Below are 22,626 nucleotides of genomic sequence, written 5' to 3' on the forward strand. Positions count from 1 at the left end.
TGGTCGCTCCCTCGACCTGCTGCCGATGCTCCTCCTCGTGCAGCCCAGGACACCCTTGGCCGGCCTGGCTGGCTCAGGTTCAACGTGGTGTCCAGCAGGACCCCCAGGGCCTCCTCTGCAGAGCTGCTCTCCAGCCGGGCACCCCAGCGTGTGCTGGGGCCTGGGGCTGTTCCTCCCCAGGGCAGGATTGTGCACGGCCCTTGGCGAACTTCACGAGTGTCGTGGTTTAACCCAAACTAGCAATATAACCACGATAACCACTCGCTCAGTCCCTCCCTTTCACCCCCCAAATAGGGGAGAGATTCGAAAGGGAAATAATAAACTTGAATGGAGATTAACACAGTAAGAAAATACTAACACACTACTAGTAAATATATATATATAAAATCGCAATAGAATATAAAATAAAAGATACTCAATGCACTTCCTCATGAACTCCATCTGCACCGAGCAGCCAGTCCCAGGAAGCAGCACCTGGTCCCAAACATCCCAGAGAGAGAAAAGAGGAAAAAAAGCAGAAAGGCCCAGAGGCCTCTGCAAAAGCCGAGGTGCCCATGGAGCGCAGAGCAGAGCGAGAGGAGACGCGGTTTAGAAACCATCAGGCCCGGCGATGAAGAACTGGTAGACAGATGGCCGGGCACTGACTGCATCAACTTTCCAGACACTTGCATGTCTCAGCCCACATCTCCCAAGGCTCCGTCCTGAGAGGGGCAAAGGGAGCTCTGAGCTGTCCCTGCTCTTTGCCAAGAGCCCGGGGGGTGTCCTGGAGCTGCGCTGCTCCTTCTGCAACTGTGGGGTGTCTGGTGGAGCGAGCCAGAGCTGGACCGTGCTGCCATCGCCTCTGGCTCCCCAATTCTCCTCCCCATCCCACCGGGTACTGTGGAGGGGTGAGTGAGCAGCATGTGGTTTTAGTTGCCAGCTGGGGGAGCTGGGGCTGAACTACTACAGCTAACGAAGAGGATCAGACCCAGTATTGACCCCTGGGGTGCACTGCCCACGATCAGCCTCTATCTTCATGTCACTGAGCAACACTTAAAGACCTACAGCACCAACATTCAAAATAACCTCGCAAAGTTCTGCCTCCCCCATGCCCTCTGCTGTCTCCAAAACCATGAGATGTTTCCGTGCTATCATTTCTTGGCCCCAGTTTGAATTTTCAGCTTCAAATACAGGGGCTCAGGAACATAACACAGGATTTGAATTGTTTGCCTCCTTCTCCGCTTTTCCTTAAAATACCCTTGTAGCACTACATGCCGAAACCACCTCTCTGAATCACTTTTGCGCTACCTGCAAATACCCTGATGACACCACCGCAAAGCTCAGAGAAGCTTGGGAAGCCACCAGAGCAGCCATTTCCAAGGCTGCCAAGGTTTTAAATCCCTTTGGCCAAGGAGGGTCTTGGGTCCCCAAGCAAGCTACAGGTGCATACCAGACCCGTCGTCCCCTCGCACAGAGCTCCTGCACAACCGTTGGCATCAGAAATCTTCTGAGAAAGAAATGTCACCGCCGAGGCCTTCCCTAGAGCCGCACAGCCACTTCACAAAGCCTTTGAAGACACATGATGGAGAAACACAGCCAGAACCATCTCTCCAGCCTCTGTTGTGGAGCAGAAGCAGCGCTAGACCTTTGCCTCCCTCTCTGCTGAGGGACTCGATGACAGATTTCGTGAAGCCAAAGGCCGCATCATGAGTCCTGAGCGAGAAAAAAGAACTGCCAAGGTCAACCCCCACTGTTTGCAGTTTCTCTTCTGTCCCTTGGTTCACAGTTGTCACTCAAACTCTTGCGAAATTTGACACTGAGGCAAGGTGAGGTCTGGTCCTGACCTCCAGCACTGCCTCAAGTCCTTTCAAGTCACCTGGACTGCACCCTCAGGTGCCACCGTTCCCTCCCTCCCACAGCAAGAGGCAGTTCTCAGGGTCTGTCCCCGCAGTGCAAATCCATTCCTGATGCTGCGGCTTCTGCAGCGTTATTCAGGTTGCAGAGAAGGGTCCAGGAGGTTGGATCTGCAACCCAACACCTACTAATGAACGGGCATCAAAAAGCCTCTGCAACCACTGCCAGAGCAGAGGGACACGCAGACTACTCCGCAATCACACCCCAAGACAGCCATAAAAATAAAAGCTTTTTATTTTATTTTTTAATATACCATTACAGAAACATCTGAGCAACATTCTCAACAGGATGGGCAGCTCCGCAGCCCTGGGGGCAAGCACAGGCAGCTGGATCTGCCATATCCCCGAGCTGCCAGCTCCGGGACCTGCCATGCCGTGTCTCCGAGCTGCCAGCTCCGGGACCCGCCATGCCGTGTCTCCGAGCTGCCAGCTCCGGGACCCGCCATGCCGTGTCTCCGAGCTGCCAGCTCCGGGACCTGCCATGCCGTGTCTCCGAGCTGCCAGCTCCGGGACCTGCCATGCCGTGTCCCCGAGCTGCCAGCTCCGGGACCTGCCATGCCGTGTCTCCGAGCTGCCAGCTCCGGGACCTGCCATGCCGTGTCCCCGAGCTGCCAGCTCCGGGACCTGCCATGCCGTGTCCCTGAGCTGCCAGCTCCGGGACCTGCCATGCCGTGTCTCCGAGCTGCCAGCTCCGGGACCTGCCATGCCGTGTCCCCGAGCTGCCAGCTCCAGGATCTGCCATGCCGTGTCCCCGAGCTGCTGCTGCTCTCTCTACACGATGTCCCCAGGGAGACCCAGCCCTCTTGGCATCAGGGCATCACCTTCTTGTAGGTAATGTGGAGGTGCTGAGTCATGGGCTGCGTAGTGGTTGCCATCGAGACAGTTTGTTCAAGTTTCCCATCAGAATTGAGCCTGAATTTTCTGGTAATCTTAAAAGAGGGGAATAAAAGAAATAACAAAATTTAAAAAAAAAAAAACAGCATCCACAGGCTAAATTCCTTACCTGCGCTTTCTACCTTCCCTTTGCTGTCAACGCACCACAGATGGAAGGATGGGCTCACTACAGCCACGTGAGTAAACCAAAAGAAGATTTATCTCCTAAGGAAGGCGGCCCCTCCCAAAATACCAGCTCCAAGACCATTATCCACAGAGCAACGCAGCATCCTGGTGCTACTACCAACACCACCTCAGCACAGAGAGGCCAACATCCTTCCACCAGAAGAGCAGCTGGTGGCTCAGGGAGGTTCTCTGTGCTGAACAACATCCCCAAGGCAGCCTTCAAAACCCCTCGGGCTTCCTGCAGGTCACCGCACCGTGCCAGACGAAAGCGTTGCTCACGCTACCTGGGGAGATCGGAGCCTGTCGAGCCTCAGCTTGCACCTGCAGCCAGGTGAGGTCCAGCCCCAGGGTGGGATGGCAGAGAGCTGCTGCGCATCGAGAGGGCTCGATGGGTGACATTGTCCCCATCCCTCCACCCCGACAGGCCACAAGTCTGTCTGTGCTGCACCAGACTTCCAGAGAGGCAATCTGGGGTTGCCCTGTGGAGCCAGACCACTTAGGACCCGTGCAAGCAGACGCCTGAAGCCAAGTTTCTGCAGCTGCCAAACTGGAGGGAGCGGCTAAGCCTCCACAGCATTTGGCACAGGTTGTAGGTCTTCTCCGAGCTGTCACCGAAATAAAGGAGAGAACTGGGACCATCCCTTTTTGAACCTCAGCTCCTGTCCCAGAATAAAGCTCTGGAAGGCGTCATTCCAGCTGCCTGGCCCGGCAGGAGAAGGGCCACGTAACTGCGTGGGTGACACCAGGTGAGAGCTGCTGCGAGGAGGCAGCTCCGCACGGACCCCGCGCATCCAGCACTTCGGCCCTTCGCGCGATTTCAGCATAGATTCACTCCACATCGCCCAGAATCGCTGCTTATTCTGCCTGGTGGCCGCTTGCTGCTTCTTGTGCCGAGCACAATCCCAGAGGTGAACAGAAACAGAGTCCTGGGGACAGCAGGACAACCTGCAAGCACGATTAATTTGCTGTCACTTAAACCAGTCCCATTTAGAAATTCCTAAAACACAGAGGCTTTTGCAAATGCATTGTTTCCAGTGAAGGCCACTTGGGGGCATGCCCATGAGCTATCACCAGTCTGTGTGCTCCGAGACAGCGTCCTCTCCATTAACACATCTGTTCCTACACCCGCAGCGTGCCCTTAATGCCAATATCCAACACAGCCTCCTTCCAGGAGGTCGTTGCCATTTGGAGCGAAGCTTCCCAGGACTGCAGAGGACACGCCGCTGTTCTGACATTCATAGGAACAAGAGCAGGAACAGGCTCATATGCAAATTAATCAAAGCATAATATTTCCTGATCAGATGGGGCTCTTTGTAATGCATGATAGCATTCCTCAAATACCCTAAGCAGGAAAAGGCAACTAAAAAGAATATAAAAGACACTTGTCTTTAACAAGAAATCATCCCACAATGCGTGACCGAAACTCAGGATTCCTGAACAGCCCTTTTTTTCTGAATGGATCACTGCAGGTCACACAAGGGAGTCTGAATGCCAAAAGAAGAACATGAGAGGAACTGGGCAAAAAAGAGGGGGATTTCTTCTCAAAAGCGAGCTTCAGCCAAAGGTGGGCTGATGGTACCACGAGAGGACGAGCTCCATGTACCCCTGAGGAATGTTTGGGGAACGAGCTGTTGGAGAGCAGTGTAGGGGAAAGGGACCTGAGGGTCCTGGGGACAGCAGGGTGACCATGAGCCCTTGTGGCCAGGAAGGCCAATGGGACCTGGGGAGGATTAGAAGGGTGGTCAGTAGGTCAGAGAGGTTCTCCTGCCCCTCTGCTCTGCCCTGATGAGACCACATCTGGAATATTGTGTCCAGTGCTGGGCCCCTCAGTTCCAGAAGGACAGGGAACTGCTGGAGAGAGTCCAGCGCAGCCACGAAGATGCTGAAGGGAGTGGAGCATCTCCCGTGTGAGGAAAGGCTGAGGAGCTGGGGCTCTGGAGCTGGAGAAGAGGAGACTGAGGGGTGACTCATTCATGGGGATCAATATGGAAAGGGGGAGTGTCAGGAGGATGGAGCCAGGCTCTTCTGGGTGACAACCAGTGATAGGACAAGGGGCAATGGGTGCAAACTGGAACACAGGAGGTTCCACTTAAATAGGAGAAGAAACTTGTTCCCGGTGAGGGTGCCAGAGCCTGGCCCAGGCTGCCCAGGGAGGTTGTGGAGTCTCCTTCTCTGCAGACATTCCAACCCGCCTGGACACCTTCCTGTGTAACCTCATCTGGGTGTTCCTGCTTTCGAGGTCCCTTCCAATCCCTGACATTCTGTGATTCTGAGATGCACAAGGAGACTGCTGCTTCCCACGCGGGAGAGGAAACGTGAAACATGGGGAAAGGACCTGAGGAAATTGCTGAATCCAAGGGAAGGGACATCCACTGCTCTCCCCTTGTCCACAAATCCAGTCATTTTTATCACCGAAGACAACCAGGTCAGTCAGGCACCATTTCCCCATGGTTAAACCACACTGATTGTGCCCAACCACCTTCTCCTTCATCCGTGTAGGCATCTCTAGGGGCTGAAGTGAGGCTCACCAGCTTGTAACTCTCCAGGTTGACCTTCAGGTGCTTCCTGAAGATGGGTGACCCACGTGCCGTGAGGCTCCAGTCACCAGGACACTCCACAGATCTCCATCACCTTTCAGAGATAACACAGCAGCCTTGCAGGTGCGTCACTCAGTTCCCTCAGCACCCACATACTGAGAGGGCAGCCCTAAAGTCTGAAAATATTTGAAGAAGTGCCTGCTCTCCAGATGCTTGCAGGGGAACACGAGCAGGGTGTTTGGAAACAAACTGGTCTAGGAGTGCCCCTCCGCTTCCTGCAGAACATCTTGTCTGTATGCACAGGGTGGGAGCTCAGAGACACTCGCTCCTCAGAGGTGGAGGAAGAGTCTCATACGCTGCAATTGTGCCTTACGTCCCGTCAGCATCGTCTCTCTGTCCCTGCGGGGAGCTCTCGCACCTCGGCACGGCCACACCAGCAAGCGCCTGCAGCACAGCCCTGGCCCAGGGAACACGTCTTCCTGCCCGAATTATGGCTTGGCCGAGCCACAGCTTTCCCAAGTCACCTTTCAGCGAGAACACAACATTATGGTAAAGTTTTCTCACAATGAGCAACCAAAGCAGCAGCACATGCGCCCTTCTCACACTTCTGGTCTCTTGATTTCCACAGGCAATTTACGCTGTTCTTGGTGAAGAAAACAACATTGGGAGCTGGTTATCTGCCATTGCCTCTTGTTCCACATCCTCCTTCACCAGCAAGGGCCTGCCAGACGCTCACTGGGACCAGTATCTGGGCCTCCCTGCCCTCAGGTGCCAGGTGAGCACGGACCTGCAGCTCGGGAGGTTCAGCCAACGCCAGCCCTGGAGCCCTCGAGCAGTAAGACATTCGCTGGCTTTCTGTTGCCTTCCCCCTCTCCTCCTGCCAATCTATCTGCTCACGTTTCAGGCAGTGACTCTAAGAGGGTGGTCCATTTTATTTAAATGTTTGTAATTAAGAGCTCCGCTGCCTTGGTGATATCCATAGCATTTAATGGCTTTATTTCTCCTGCTATAGAAAGGAGGTTGCTCCTGAGAAAGGAGAAACCCAACAACTTAAAACATGCATTTGAAGGCAGGGGAGTTAGGACTGCCTTTCCAGTTAGAACAATATTTGTGTAGGCACATGCAATTTTTGGCAATTCAGTGAATTTAGGGAGCACACTTATGACACTGGCTACATCTGCACAAACTTGTGCTCTCAGTTATCTTTGGGTTTGTTTTACAGCACATAAAAACTAGGCTGCAAAATTAAGCCTTAAAGTCCTTAATAAGACAATACTGTATTTGCTGCAAACAAAGCAGTGTCTTCTCTCCCGAGAGCCACACTGCACTTGTCACCCTTGAAAAACCGCAGTCACTTGCTTCAAACACTATCAGAGAAAACAAAACAGATGCACGAACATGCCAGCACCTACTCTTTGCGAGAGCTTGTTCAACCTTGCTCCTTCTCAGCTGCTAGTCAGCTAAGACAAGGTTGTACGTGACAGCCGGGATTCCAGCGGTGACCTATGCCACAGCAGTGCCATCGTACTCCCAGCTGGCTGTACCCCATCCAGCTGTGTCAACAACAAACCGCTGACACACACAAAAACGAAACAGCAGTCAAGCAAGACTGGAGCCGGCAGCAAATGCCAGCCCTGCCGAGCAGCCACGGATGGGATGAGAGCTCAGAGCAATCTGTGAATGCCCCAAAAAGCAAGATTTGCAAAGACAAGGTGGAGCTCCACAAACGGCAGGTGTTCCTAAAATATCCTGATGAGGTCCAGTACCGGACATACCTTCTGTATGCACCCTCAGACTGTAATTAATTCAGTGTTAAGAGGTAACGCCACTGCTGTACAAGGGTATTTAGGCAAGGCTTTGCTATTCTCTTCTCTAAAGACCTGCTACTGGCGGCTGCTGGAGACAGGATTCTGGGCTGGCTGCTCTGATTCACACATCAGTTCTTATCTTAATGGGCCCTCCGGGTCTCATAATGTACCAAGTATTTTCTGAACGCTGTTACAGAAAGGATAAGCCAGGATGCCACGCAATATTTTCCAGAACTCCTGCTGGCAATCTGTAATTAAAGCATGCTAATTAACCTATCCTCTCAGCTAGACAGCTCCTGGGGCCAGCAACACTATGCGAATTGCTCACTCACCTGCTCTACGTGGGGCTTCTTGGCAAAGGAGATCCTGGCTATGGAGTGAGAAGCTATAGACAGCTCTTGTCCATTCACCTCCCCTTCCTCCACCTCCACCAGACCTAGTGAGAAGCAAGGTCACATATATATATATGTATATATATATATATATATATATAAAAAAGACTAGAAAGGTTACTTAATGATGTCACAGTTATTAGACTACGTAATAGACCACCGCTGTCCCTGAAGAATGGTTTTATTGACTTAGCAGTATCGACAGCTGCAAAACCACACACTTCAGACACGTAATGCTGCTTAGAAAAATCTAGCCAGCCAGACTTACTCATACCATGTGGGATGAGTATCGCATTGCGACCGGCAGCCTTCCCTTCAGCACCTGCCCTGGAGTTTTAGACGCAAACTTAAATATTAAGTGGGTTTTAACACTCTTTCACTTAAAATATTTTAGATGCGGCTCTTTCTCTCTCATTCAGCAGCTGTAAGTGCATACCAAGGCATTACGTCCAGACGGGAGCTGTGTGAAAACATTCTCCCTGCCTCCCCACCGAAAAAAAAAAGACTAGGATGCTACAAAGGCATGAAGAATGTCACTGGCCATTTATCACCTGCCACCATTAAGGCTCAGACTGCAATTCTGGTTACAGAGGCAGGCGTTCTTTTGGGTTACAAAGCCACATATGCAAATACCAACATATCATTTGAGAAAAGGATACCCCTCGAGTCTCCTGCATGAGCAGGATTTCCCCTTGCAGTCCTTTCCTGACACTAAAAGCCACATCGCCAGTCCTAGAAACTCAGTGCTTTTGACACAAACTCATTTATTAACTTATTTTCACCGTGGGTTCGGCGCCGAACCCACAGTGAAAATAAATTAAATGAAACTGTGAGAGGTGCGATAATTTTCTGGAGAAGTGATGAAATGGCACAGCAGGGTAACAACCTCTTCTTTTCCCCGGTGCATGTACCTGTGTTCTGGGCGCTGATGAAGGCCACCTTGTTAGTGTCGGGTTTGAGGCGGATGAATCCACATTCTCGGTGCATGGGTTTCCTGGTGTCCGGATGGAAGGCGTTGAACCTGAGGGAGAATCAGAAAACAAGATGGTTTTGTTGCACTGAAAACAGAGCATTTGGCCTGGTTTTGTCTCAGAGGAAATGGTATTTTAACGACATGATTGCCTGCAGTATGACTTGAAGAGTAAAGGACTGACAATGCTTCATAATTGGGAAGTGTAAACCTGTAAAAATACAGTTACTTTACAGGCACAATTATTTCTTAAAGCTGTTAGTTAAGTCCAAGCTTCAAACTCTCCACAGCTCCTGAGTCTTCCTAACAGCCAGCTCAGAAACAGCCTCGCAAGTCAGACATTTCACAGATGCTGAAGCTACGCTGTGTCTCAAATGCTTCTTTTTCTCAAATAAATATCTGGAATTACGATATCATCTTTATTTAGCTTTTAAACATGGCAAGTTGGGAGGGTTTTTTTTTTTTAATGTATTACTTGCTGCAGGCAGTAACAGAGCAGACTTATTTCTCCCACCACCTCCTTCAAAAAGAAAAAAATAGGTCAGCTCACATTGTTATTTACTCTTCATGAAGCTTTAGGGTTGTATGTCTCGTCACCTATAACGTGGGTAATTTCATATATCACACATGTTCATTTATTACAGTAGTGCCACAGCATTCCTGAGTCTACACAGGCAACTGAATTAAACTTCAACACCACAGCAAGCTGGGTATCTATACAGCATAGCAGACTATCCTATAAGCATTTCTATATTCTAGACTGATCTCTTTCTTTTTATATTGTTTTTCATAGAATTTCCCACTCCACATCCTTCTACAGGAAAGGAGACAGAGGCAACCTGGGAGCTGCTGCTGCTGAATCTGCACCCAGAACTCCTTGGCACCATAGTGATTGCCACACGTGCCTCTGTCATGCAATGGGGATGTTCCTGCTGGAAAAGGTCAACACCGGCCCCCTTGGCCACCGTGACCTGTCCTGGGACTGGGGATACACCGTATCATCAGCTGCCACCACAACAGTAGCGGGATAAATGAGCAACAGACCCAAGAAGAGCTTGACCAAAGGGCTTGTCCAGGCGCTGGCACGTGGCAAACTGGAGCAGTTATTAATTAAAGAAGCGCTGAGAGCTCAGAAATCCAAAGCAAGTCTTTCCCGTGCGAAGTAAAATGTAATAAATCACAGAGTCACCATTTCATAGAAGACCAGCAGCACAAGCTGCAGCACATGGCAGCCCTAGACACGGCACAAAGACCCAGGGACTTCAAAGAGCTAGAGACAAAGAAGGGGAGCACAGCTCAGGTGAGCAGTTAGAGAGGAGTTTCATAGAATCACAGAATCATTTTGGTTGGAAAAGACCCTCAGGATCGTGGAGTCCAACCGTGCCCCCACCCCCAGCACTGCCCCATGTCCCTGAGAACCTCATCTCTGTCTGTCCAACCCCTCCAGGGATGGTGACTCCAGCACTGCCCTGGGCAGCCTGTTCCAATGCCCCACAGCCCTTTGGGGAAGAAATTGTTCCCCAGATCCAACCTCAACCTCCCCTGGCACAACTTGAGGCCGTTTCCTCTCGTCCTGACGCTTCTTACTTGGGAGGAGGGACGAAGTGCTTGGGTGCATGGCAGCTGCCTTGGCTCCCCAGTGTGGTTTTGTACCCAAAGGACAAATTACTCCTCCTGTTTGGCTTTGTCTCTATAAGAAGGACGTCTCCTTTTGACCACGTGGTTACAGGGAGAACCAGGACTGACGTGTATCGATGGTGTGGGGCTGCAGCCCTGCTAAGGGCTGTCCGAGCATCTCAGCCTCCGTGCTCTGCAGCCGGTGGAGCCATGTGCCCTATGGACGGTGGGATCGTCGAGAATCAGAGGAGGAACGAACCTAAACCAGGCTTCTTTCAGTAACTGGAGTATTCAAGAGACATATGGACTGTCTCCTAGCAGTCAAGTGGCACTGCTCCAGGAGCCAGGGAGGCACAGGTCTCTGTCCTCTAGCCTGCTGCCTATTTTCCTGACGCTTCACAGGGCTCGACTGCTCTGAGTTGTGTATCTCTTTGGCACAAAAAAAACTCCCAAGGCGACTCAAATCGGCAACTGCTCAACAGTTAGAGAGGGAGGTGTAGACAGAGCACAACTGTCAGAGCTTGGTTTCTTTTGGAAACTGGACTAAACATGTCGCATGCTGAGCCGGCAGCTCTGTCGCAACGAACGGCGCGCACCAGGAACACAGGGCGTCTTTCACACAGCGTTGGCACCTTGTCATTATTATTTTCTCTGGTTTTCAAAGCAACAACCTCCCCAACTCAGCCCTCCCAAATGGAGCAGTACTGAACAGGTAGCTAACATGTCACTCTTCTTCCTCCAGATTTCAATTTATCTTAGAACAGTTACTTGCAGTCAAAGCAGTTGAGCCATCTGCCTCCTATCCCATCTAGTTGGGTAAACACCTTAATTTTTCTCAGATTTTCACGGTGGTGAAGACTGAGAACCACAGTTTAAAATGAACAAACTTGGCAGCCATGCCATAGCTCCTTCATTTATTGCATCTGTAAGCAGGAGTTTCACAAAGCAGAACGACAGCAGCTGTAACGCTATTGCCTGAAGATTCATTTCTGATTAGACAGGCACCAACTGCAAGGGGATGGTGAGTTTTTTTCTGGCCATGAGGTCAGTAAGTCTTTTGGCTAACGTGCTCTCCATGGACATCACGATAAAGCAGAAGGATCACTGGTCTTTCAAAGGCAGGTACGGAATTTGCACAAACAACAGAGATGTCCACACTGGGGCCATTCTTGGTACCCCAAGTCACTCTATTCTAAGTTACAGTCACATTTGCAGCACCCAAGTTACTTGTGACCGTGTAACTCTCCAGACTGGCAGGACACAAGGGCTGTACACGGCACCACGGTCCTGATCCTGTACACGTGTGTTCCTGCACGAGCCCACAGCTGTGAACTCACTTTGGAAAAGCTCTGTAGAAGCACACAGTACTCTTGGGCTCATGAAAATAACTCTTCAGCGACTGCAGGTGTGCAGCTCTGGGTATTTTGCAACAGCATGCCAATTAATCACAAGGTTTAAAGGAAAACAAACTTCAGACCATGCAGTCACATATCAGTATATTGTCTCATTTGGTATGTGAAATCTTGTTTGCTTTGCCACTGGAAATGAAACGCAACCAATGAATCTCACCCGAAAGCTGCTACCACTGCAGCCAGAGCCTCGGACTTACGAGAAGTTGAGCATGGGCTGCCCCACGTGAGAGATGTGCACTTCTTCCAGGTACTGGAAGGGTTTCATTGTGGGGAAGGTGCCGTCTCCCGGCGGGTCCGAGAGCCACGTGCCCAGCATCCAGGACAGGGGCTCCATCACGGGATTCAGCTGGGGAGTCTCTGCGGAGGAAGAAGAAGAAAAAAAAAAAAATTAAAAATTCAGGGATCTACAGCAACATTTTTCTCTAGAGCAGCATCAGCTCTGAGGTGCGAGGGGAGAGGAGGAACGGTGACCAGTCACGGAAAGCAGGTCTGTTTTCAAACCTGCTCGTGGCCTTGCACAGAGCCCCCTTCCAGTGCTCCATTTCTGACTCCCCCTCCCATCTACAAACAAGAGACAAGAATTACCACTACACGGTAACTAAATTTCTAATGCTCTGGCCTGACTTTTCTCAAGCACTGAGTACGTACCATTGCTGCATGTTTCAGCAAGCAAGGAAATGAGTCTTCACTTCAGAGGAAAAAGAAAAATCATGCTGCATACATATTCAAGACAAAGTTTGGCTGTGAAGTTTTTGAAGAGGTTAACAATGACCTGCGCTTTTTCAAAGACACAGGGATCGTTCACAAGTTGTCATGCTTAGACTCTGGACTAAGGCTAAGTGAAATGTTTTAGAAAGACCAGGGTGCCTGCAAGTTAAAGCACGAATGGAAGAGAAAGCTGCTTCCCTTTGTCGTTGCAATTAAGAAGCAACCAAAGTCTGTTTTGCAAAGGTAAAAGTTTTTTAACATATCATTTTAGAAGAGTTTTGATAAACAACAGTTTTGCATTTTGCTGTGATTTCAGAGGGTGGGACCTGAAAAAAAACAAATAAATCGGAGAAATGGAGAGAGACAATTGAAAGCCATGGGAACAGCAAAGCAGATCCATTCCGAAGGTGCAGGCAGAGAAAGCGATACAGCACGTATGTGATCTCCAGAAAGACCAACACCAACGAAGTGTCAGTCCAAGTTTCACTGTGCTCAGTCCCCAATGTCAGGCTAAAATCTCTGAGTGAGGAGGAAGATCGGAGAGTTCGCACTTGGAATGACAAAGGAGAGGGAACAGAAACTCTCCTGGATAAAAGAGAATTACCACTTTTGTTCTTCATTCTCCCACAGACAGCATGTTTAGAAAGCCAGTTGGCATGGCAGTAAGATGCTGCCAATTATTCTTCTTTATCCTGAAGTATTTTGCAAGTGAAGCAACTTGAGAAAACATGAGAGCTCACTATGAATGGGTGATAAAAATCTATGGCAGCGGAGCCAGCCTTGCCGAGCCCGTCCTGCAGCCTCACCGAGGTGTTACCACAGGGTTCCTACAATCCGCACCGCAGTGTTACTGCACCGGACAGGATTTCATTGTATTGATATGTAGGATACTTAGGATTTCATTGTCTCGATACCTACCTTCACAGAATCACAGAATGTTGGTGATCGGAAGGGACCTCGAAAGCTCATCCAGTGTAATCCCCCCGCCGGAGCAGGAACACCCAGATGAGGTTACACAGGAAGGTGTCCAGGCGGGTTGGAATGTCTGCAGAGAAGGAGACTCCACAGCCTCCCTGGGCAGCCTGGGCCAGGCTCCGGCACCCTCACCAGGAAGAAGTTTCTTCTCATCTTTAAGTGGAACCTCCTGTGTTCCAGTTTGCACCCATTGCCCCTTGTCCTATCACTGGTTGTCACCCAGAAGAGCCTGGCTCCATCCTCCTGACACTCCCCCTTTCCATATTGATCCCCATGAATGAGTCACCCCTCAGTCTCCTCTTCTCCAGCTCCAGAGCCCCAGCTCCTCAGCCTTTCCTCACGCGGGAGATGCTCCACTCCCTTCAGCATCTTCGTGGCTGCGCTGGACTCTCTCCAGCAGTTCCCTGTCCTTCTGGAACTGAGGGGCCCAGCACTGGACACAATATTCCAGATGTGGTCTCACCTGTGAGCAACTAAAGCAACAGAACGTTATTTTCTGCTGCAGCAGAGACCTTAACACAGTGATGACCGACAACAAAAGTCCAAAATTATCGCTACAAGAAACCCCACACTTCTACATTGCTTCTTAGGAACCAGTTTCCCTTCCTGCTTTCGTGTTTAGAGCACACAGTTTTGCGAGTGAGTATTGCTTCCTCATCCGACTGGTATTTGTCTCTCACTCGCTGCTGCATACACTGCATTTCTTTCTGAGCTTTTTGCAGGCTCAAATTCCCCTGGAAGCGAAGAGCAAAGCTTTGGAGAGGCTGGAGGAGCCTCCAGCCCGGGCTGCTGCTGCCCTCTCCTGGGTCAGGAGCGGGATGAGCGCTTCATTTCTTCTACTTACCAACCCTGGCGCATTTCAGGAAAAAGCATCAAAATGACAGAAACAGATTTAGCCTTTTCCACTCTTTAGACTCTTTGCTAAACCAAGAGAAGCCAACCGATGGTTTCCAGCACCCACAACTTGACCCCAAGTCTCGCTTCCAAAGAGCTGGGACCTCCAGCCAGCCGAAAATAACTGTTTGCATCTGGGCAAACATGGCCAAGCAACCATTATTTTCCAAACTACCTGGATTGCAGTGAAGCCAACATGAGTTTTTCAGCTCTTAAATCACTTGGAAAAGCCGAGAGCAAAAGAGAATAAGGGCCAGGGACTCAGTGAAGACTGAACACATCCTGATCACACCCTACGCAGCGCTGCTTCTTCCCTTCCGAACTGGTCTCTGACGAGTGGACCAAATCATCTTTTATCCCTCCTGTGCCAAAGGACCGAGCTGAGAGAGTGGAAAAGCACGAGTGGGGAGGCAGACAGGAGAGAGGCTGATTGAGTCCACCAGAAAAAGAAAAAAAAAAGTGGTTTGAAAAGAAATGTGCTTATGTTGTGGTTGGGTAAAAGCAAGACTACTGTAGCAACAAAAAGTAGAGTTTAAGGAGGAAAATGTCTTTGTCCGCTGAGCTGCTTTGTTTCAAACAGGTTTATAGATGCAGTTTGTCAGGAGGAGTTTCATTGAGGAAGGAGCCTGCGCTTCCCTTTCTAAAGCAAGTCTTGGCGCATCACTTATGCAAACGACCTGCTGCTACAACTTAAAAAGTGTGTGTGTTGATGTCAAGAATACAAACCACACCTGGGAATTTCCAGTGCAAGACACAGACCCAGACGGGGTCCTCTCAACACTGGTTCTCTCACATTGACAGAGTTTCTCTTTAATCACGGGGAGCTCAGGCTACAGCCTCTTTCTTAACAAGGACGCTCCTGGAGTTGCTTTCTCCTGCCAGATGATCCACTTGAAGCCATTAGGGACCCAGCATCTTCGAGACCTTTGCTCCTCCACAAAATCTGACTGAAATCAGCCACGAACACCCACAAATCGCAGCAGCTTGGGAGACAAAAACTGCAGGCACAGCAGCAACCTGATCACCCTTTTCTTGAGGAGGCCATTCAGGCCAAAACTGCCACGTCCAGGTCCTGGGCACACACGTCAGCTCCGTTTCACCATCAAATAGACCATTTCCACATCTTCCCCATTCACAGATGCTTTAGAAGTCAAACCCCTCCCTGCACTGTCACAAAGTCAGACTCTAAGGGGCTGTGCACGCTCCTGCCATGAGACGGACCAGACAAAGTCGCCGCACAAGCCCCTTGGGCCAGTGTGGCTCTCAAGTGGGGTCCCCGGCACCAAAAGCACAAATTCCTGCCCAGCTTTAGCAGCGGAACCGCGGCGTGAGCAGCCAGCTGATTGCCAACAAGGCAGCTAACCTGTTTTCCCTAAGCCGGGGAATACCTGCTGAGGGAAGCTGAAGTAAAAAAAAAAAAATTAGAATAAAACAAACCCAAAACTCCAAACAAAAAACCAAAGCAACTCACAAAGCACCTTCTCAGTCTTCAAAGTGCAGGGTCTGCAGCAACAGCCAGGCAGCCTCCTGCAGCCCTTTCTTCAGCTGAGTCGCTTACTGGATTTAAATTATCATCATCAAGGTTCTGGTAATTAAGCAGCAGCCTTGTTCAGCATAATTTTTCCACATTTAAGTACAGAAGGCGGCTTTGGACTCTGCTGCCCGTCCCCAAGTGCTGCACAGCTTTACGCCCTTTGCTGATGCTCCCCCAGTTAACCAGTAAAGCATTCCCAGCGCTGACATGCTCCAGTTCTGCTCAAAAAGCTGGCGACGTCGTTACGTTCACCAATATTCATCTTACAGCCTTAGTAATTAATTTCATGATCAAATACCAACGCATTATTGTCTCTGTTTCTAACCTCTGCAGTAAAATGCTCCAGTGCTCGTAATCACTGTTGGAGTTCTCCTGCACTACAAAATACAGATAAAAGATTTTAAAAATTACACGCTATTATGAGAAACCCAAACACCTTACCTGCGCTTAGCTCGGTAAGTTTTACTTTCCCTCGAGTTCTCCTTAGTCAGCCTTTTCATTGCTTCCTAGCTGCAAGCTGGTTTTTTGTTGCGTGTCATTGCCCACTCACTGTAGAATTCAATGTCTGCAGCGGTGAAGGAGCCGCCTCCATGATCAGCACAAGTCCCGGCCCTGCTGCGTGTCACACGGAGCACGAGGCAGCTCCTGCTCGGGCTATGGGCGCTCTGACATCTCATCTCACCTCTCTCGAGACACCTTCTGCCACAGATTCAGCCCCGCTCTTAACCTGTGCACACATATTCCTACTCCTTATCTCGCCCTTGCCTTACTTTATAGCTCCCTTGTTCTTTGTAACACCCACTTAACTCTGACTAGACTTCTACCCTGGCGGCACATCTCTGCGATCCATTATAAGCGTTTCATTTTCAAGCTAAGCTGGGCAGGACCTGCTCAGACCGAGGGAAGCACAGCATCTCCCGTCCTCACGTAATCCCACTTCTCGCTGCCACCGGGAACAGGATCTTGCTATTTGTTTCCTGCAGCACAAACAAAAACCTGTTGCCACCTTGATGGGAAACACCAGCTCGGGCCCCACAGACCAGGAATCAGGACCTTGGCAAAAAAACAGACGTTTAATGTTTGAGTCTTTTGGCTTGTCCCAAAAGTTCACGAACTGTGCTTCATTCACAGGTCAAAAGTATCACAAATTTCTATGCTAGCTTTGTACAAATATTTGAAGACAATTCTAAGCTGGAAGGAAACACAATTTCCTGCACATTCCTAGCAAAATTCTGACCTTTTTTCACAGGGACTCATTTTGCAAACTCTCTTGCCTTTAATATGACCTTCATGAAAGCCAAACACGCAGCATGGAACTCTCTGCATATGCTCAAAGGGCTGCCCTCCAACAGCTTTACCGCTCTCACAAACGCCAACAAGCCGATCCCAGTGAACCATACCTGCATTTGCTCCATCGCCAGCCATGGCCTGCAGGGTTATTTCTCTATCACTCGCTCGAGCTCTCAAACCACCTTTGCTCCCCAGAAAGTGTTTTGCAGGGGTTGGTAAGATGGCCATTAGGGAAGTGATCTCATGATGAAGTAAGAGAGTTATCCCAGTGCCTGCTGGGAGATGTAGTTTTACAAAAGGACCAAACTCCAGCACGTTAGGACAAGGTGATCTTGTGTAAGGATCACCTCGGATCTCCTGTCTGTGCCAGCACTGGGGGAGTGCAATGCAGCAGAGCTGCGAAACCTTCAAGCAGAACAAGATGATCAGGTAGTACTTGTGTATCGGAGGACGGTGCTGTTAGAATTGTCTCCCCTTCCCCAGGACACCAGATCCATACTTGCTCGCTGGCTCTCCCCAGTTTCTCCCAGTGCACCCAGTTGTTCTCCAGAAGATGCTCCTGCCCTCGTTCTGCCCGGTGCTCGGTGCCTCACCGCACCGCTCCGCTGCGGTATTCCTCAACGTTTGGTCCACGGACCTCAGAAACAGAAAGAAACATTTTCCTACCAACCAAACAAGTAAATTCCAAGTTTAGATGGAAAAGGTCACTGTGGCAGCTGCGTGGGAAACAGCCCAGGGCTTCTCCTAAAAGCAGCTTGTTGATCCCCCGGTTAAGACAGGTTGGGAAACACTTCTTGAGCACATGGTGACAGTTGGAGCACACGGTGAGCCCAGCTTGCCCAGACTGAGTCACTGACCCTTCCATCTGGCTGGCGAGGACAGCCGCCCTGCAGAAACCTGCTCTTCCCAGCCGGCTGTAGTTTGGATACAGCCAGAAACGTACAGGAGGAAAATATCACTTGAGAACTAACACCACGATGAAGATCTGCTCAGTGGGTGCCAGCCTAAAGCTCGTTTTTCTGCTGGCGGTGTTGTGGAAGCGGCTGAAGGTCGGGCAGCAGCAAAGAGCAGCGTGGGGAGTCGGGACGTGGAGATGAACAACCGGCACGGTCAGTCCGGGCAGCTCCTCCACCGACACTCCCCATCCCCGAGGCCTTTGGAACTTCACAGCGAACAACGTCACCTCCGCTACACACCAGGTGATTTAGGACAACTGAAATATAGCTACTAACAAAGATTATAATTATTATTAACCTAATATGTTACCCGACCGTATTTTTCTGAATACCAAAGAGCCTTTCTCCAGTTCAGCTTTGTATTACAGTAAAACTCCATATCTGGGCACAAGCCAGACTGCACCGCAGCGCTTCATCAGGTATTCTAACCGCCATAAACCATTACTATGAGCACACAAAACACAACGCAAGGCAGAAGAGCACCAAGATTCAGCTAAAAAAAAAAGAAAAAAGCCAGCCAGCCACCAGCAAATCCTTTAAAAAAGGTCACCAGCCACACGGTTCCACAGGAACTTCCCATCACACCAAGATGCCATTCTCAAAATGGTTCATTTTTACACACTGTTCTCCAGTTTTGCTGTAAGAGACAGCAGAACAGGTAACGAGTTGGTCAATCCATTTAAAAAAAAAAAATCCCCTAAAAACCAGAATATGTAATTCCTATGTTCTTTCAGAATATATTCTTAGTATATAGTTATCATGTTCTCAAAGACATATGTATAAGAACAACCGTCTCAGAAAAGAAAAACCATAGTGCTTACTAGAATACTGAAAAACATCCTTCAGGACATTCTTTTTGCAAATAGTATCTCAATGAAGGTATTGCAGCAAAGCTAGACACCCCTTTTCATATATATATATATATATATGTATATATGTATATACATGTGTGTGTATATATATATATATGTATGAGTGACAATTATGGAACCCTAAAATTGTACTTAGTTATTGACACCAAACCAATAAAAAAAATACAGACCAGAAGGTACAAATCAGACTACACTGATTTCCCATTGGGGAGGGGGGAATTCTTTCCCCTCACTCCTCAAATCAAAGTGTGAGTTTCCCCATACTCCAAAAAATTAAAAACACATGGGAGAAGTCGCATTGGGTACAACCTTTAAGAATTTTGTAAGGGTTTATTTTCTTGTGCTTGAGTGAGGAAGCAGGCTGGGCTATAACAGCCTGGAGAACATCTCTGCCCATGGCAGTATCACTTTTCTGACCATGTCTAACACCACACAGCTTTAGGAGAAGCCGTGAGGCTTCTTCACCTAAAGAAGAGAGGCGAGAATTGCCATCAGGGGACACCAACCACCCACGGGTGACGACTTCTTCAAGGAAGCCCCAAGTCACACATCCTTCCCAAGGCAACCCAACATCATCTCAGCAGCCCCACAAACATCAACCATCATTAGACACTCCTAAAACTCTTCCCCCAAATTGTATCTTGCAACCAGAGTCATCGTGCAAGAGTTTTATCAGCTGCATATTAAAGCACCCTAAAGCAAGAGACAGGGTTATGGCCCGATTCCACTTCTCCACAACAACCTTTTTACACAACCTTGTCCCTCACTGAGTTCCCTTATGTTTTCACGTTTCTCATTTTTTTTTTTTTTAATTGATAGTGAAGTCATTCTCCATCTCTTCCCACTTCATTATCCATTTCCTGACTTCTTCCTTCTGAGGAAGGAAATGATCAAATCAAACACAGGCATTCAGACACAAAAAGTGACCTCACTGTGTATCATGACATTGCCACGTTTGATACCTCCCGCTTCCATTTCATCCATCCCGAGTGCAGTACACGAAATCTAAGATCACAAGTACTTCTTACATCACCGGAGAAGACTACGACTGCTTTCCCAGATACCTGCTTGCCCACAACAACTCATTAACACACCAAAAATAAAAATTTTAAAAAAAAAAAAAAAATCACAGGCACACTGCAAATGAAGGCAAATCCTAACAGGTGCTACTGAGTCACAAGTTAAAATAATCCAGGAAGAAGAAGAAAAAAAAGTCATCAAGAGAGTTGTCTGCAACGCCATGATCTAACTTTCCATTCCATACCAGAAATCACTTGGAAAACTTTTGGGATATACAAAATAGCTCCTGTACCCAAAAACTTAATTCTTCTGCCTGTATCTGTTGATCTAACACAAGCTACAACTTCTCCTTCCCAAGAGGTACCTTCCGCGTATCTTTTACCCATCGCATCTTTATAGCCTCTAACTTAAACAGCCTCTTATTGCTAAGAAAAGGGTGAATTCTGCCTCAAGGCAGAGCCGCTGGGAATACTGACCACAGTCCTGGGACAGCAGGCTGTTCAAGTAAGGGAAACTGATCCTCTTCAGCTCATCGAGCTTCTCCTTCAGCTTCCTGACTTGACTGTCAGAGCGACTGATCCTCTGCCTCAACAGTTTCAACTCCCCGTTCTTCTTTTCCACCTGCTCGCGCAGGCAGCACACCTGACTTTTGCTCTGCCGGGAGGAGAAACAGTACGAGTGGAGGGAGTCGATGAGCTTGCACGCTCCCGAGGCCGACATGATGACCTCGTTGATGGACATGGGGTTGGCGTCCGTGTCCCCCTTCCTCCCCACCACGGCCTCGGTGGCGGGCCGAGGGGTCAGGTCTGCCGGGGACGCCGACAAACCCTGCGAAGGTTTCTGCGGGGTGGCGGGGAGGGATGAAGTGGAGGAACCTTCCGCTACGGCCTTATCGCGTCCCACGAGGTGGCTGCTGCAGCTCGGCTCCGCGTCTCTCTTTGGCCTTTTCCTTTCTAGCTGCTCTTTTGGGAAGGACGGCCTCTCCCGGGCGTGCTTTGAGGAAAAGCTGTAAGAATGAAGGGAGCCGATGAACTTGCAAGCACCAGAGGCGGGAGGCGTGAAGTCGTCGACGGACACGCCGCTCCTGTCTGCCACCCAGCTCCCCGTCCAGGTGGCTTTAGGACAGTCCTCCATGGCAGATCTCTCCAGCTTATTCTGAAGCCCAGGCTTTGCAACCAAATTATCACCTAACGTCCTTCTCCGAGGGCCGTCCAGCTGGCTGTGGACGTTCTCTTCCTCCTCGGACGTCGATCCCGTTTCCGCTTGCAAAGTCGCGTCCTCCATCTCTTTCGTCTCTTGCATCACCATGAAGTCCTGGCCAGAAGACGAGGTCCTCTGAACTACCTCACAGCCTCCTTCCCTTGGGTCTTCTCCATCCTGCAGCGACACCTGGCTCGCTATTTTTCTCCTGCTTCTGACATAATCCAGGTTGTCGCGTTTTTTCTCTGAAAGCTGGAAGATGGTAGGGACGGCCGTGGGCTTCAGCAACCGGTGCTGGTCTTCTAGCCGCTTGGAAAAGCTGTCTTTGGTGAAATGCTCGCTGCAAAGAAATGAATACTTGGTGGGAGTCCAGTTGTCTCTCTGAACAGCTTTTAGCCACTGGATCAGCCGCTTCGAATCCTTCAGAGGGAACCTGAGAAAACAAGCAGATAAAACCAATGAAAAAATAAGTTGCGTTTGGGAAATCAGAAGGGTCGGGACTCTTCGGTTTAGGAAATTCTCGTGAAAGCTGCATTTTAACAGGTTACGCTCATTCGGGGATTATTTTGCTTTGGTCCAAGACACTCGATACTCGCTAACGGCCCAGACCCGAAACGCGTCCCTTCCCGTTCCACCCGCCACCGACCCGCCAAGCAGCCCAGCCAACGTGCGTCCCCGCTGCTCATCCTGGGCGTATTTAACCGGCTGTAAAAATTCCTGCACTGGGAAAAGGCCCCGGGTGAGCTGAACGAAGGGGCTTTTTCCAGCCGGTCACCAGACGCACCGACCCGTCCCCGGGGCCTCCACGGGCAGCACCTGAGAGGGCACAGGCCGAGGGGCCGGGCCCGGAGCGAGCGCGGACCCCCGGGGCCGGTCCCGGCGCTGAGGGAAACAAAGGGCGGCCGGAGCCGCCCGGGGCCCGGCGGGAGCTCCCGGGGAGCCGCAGCCGCCCCAGCGCCGCGGGCAGCCCGGAGCGGGGCCGGGGATGGGGGAGGCCCGGCCGCGACACCTGCGGGCGGCGGCGGGCCGGCGGGCCGCCCTTACCTGTGGAAGGAGACGGCGCCCCGGTGCGCCTTCCCCTGCCGGTTGGAGCAGTTGGCGGCGGCGCAGCAGATCACCATCTCCGGCCGCCGCCGGCCGGGCCCGCCCCGGCCCCCGCCCGCCGGCCCGGCCGCCGCCAGCCGTACAGCAAGATGGCGGAGCCAGGTCACCCCGGCCGCCCCTCAGCTGCTGGGGAAGGGGTTTCTGTACGGCACTGCCGTCAACCAAGATGGCGGCCGCCACACGGCCGCCGCCATTTTGACTGAGGCGCCTCCGTACAGCGCCGCTGCTGTGGGGTGGGTGGAGAAAGGGGGACTCGCTCCCGGCGCCGCTCGCTTGCCTCCTGGGCGCTGCAGGGTCTCCGCCTCCCGACGAGCCGCTCGGTCCGCGGCGACCGAACCGTAAAAGGCGCCTCTGAGAGGGGCGGGCGTGGGGCTTTACCCTCTCGG

At 50.6% G+C, this 22,626-nt stretch overlaps 1 protein-coding gene across 2 annotated transcripts; it reads right to left on the minus strand.

Moving 5' to 3' along the window:
- Nucleotides 1-2,109: 2,109 nt before the first annotated feature.
- On the minus strand, nucleotides 2,110-22,305 carry THAP4 (THAP domain containing 4). Of its 2 annotated transcripts, XM_065640330.1 has the most exons (6): nucleotides 22,181-22,305; nucleotides 20,413-21,569; nucleotides 11,885-12,044; nucleotides 8,600-8,709; nucleotides 7,629-7,732; nucleotides 2,110-2,821 (listed from the first exon to the last, which is right to left on the minus strand). In XM_065640330.1, the coding sequence occupies exons 1-6, from the start codon at nucleotides 22,255-22,257 to the stop codon at nucleotides 2,702-2,704; spliced, it is 1,728 nt and encodes a 575-aa protein (XP_065496402.1). In that variant the 5' UTR covers nucleotides 22,258-22,305; the 3' UTR covers nucleotides 2,110-2,701. The 2 variants fall into 2 exon arrangements, with proteins under 2 accessions (XP_065496402.1, XP_065496403.1); XM_065640331.1 differs by lacking the exons at nucleotides 20,413-21,569; nucleotides 22,181-22,305 and adding an exon at nucleotides 17,199-17,325.
- Between the last annotated feature and the right edge of the window lie 321 nt (nucleotides 22,306-22,626).

Source organism: Caloenas nicobarica, chromosome 8, assembly GCF_036013445.1.
Source record: "Caloenas nicobarica isolate bCalNic1 chromosome 8, bCalNic1.hap1, whole genome shotgun sequence".
Lineage (NCBI taxonomy): Eukaryota > Metazoa > Chordata > Aves > Columbiformes > Columbidae > Caloenas > Caloenas nicobarica.

Excerpts from the sequence above, each read along its gene's own strand:
- THAP4 (XM_065640330.1), bottom strand. The coding sequence starts at position 22,257 with ATGGTGATCTGCTGCGCCGCCGCCAACTGCTCCAACCGGCAGGGGAAG. Across the intron at positions 12,045-20,412 it reads CCTGCTGTCCCAGGACTGTG|AGACTCCCCAGCTGAATCCC; the intron begins GTCAGTATTCCC and ends CTTCCTCCGCAG. Across the intron at positions 7,733-8,599 it reads CATCAGCGCCCAGAACACAG|GTCTGGTGGAGGTGGAGGAA; the intron begins GTACATGCACCG and ends GCTTCTCACTAG.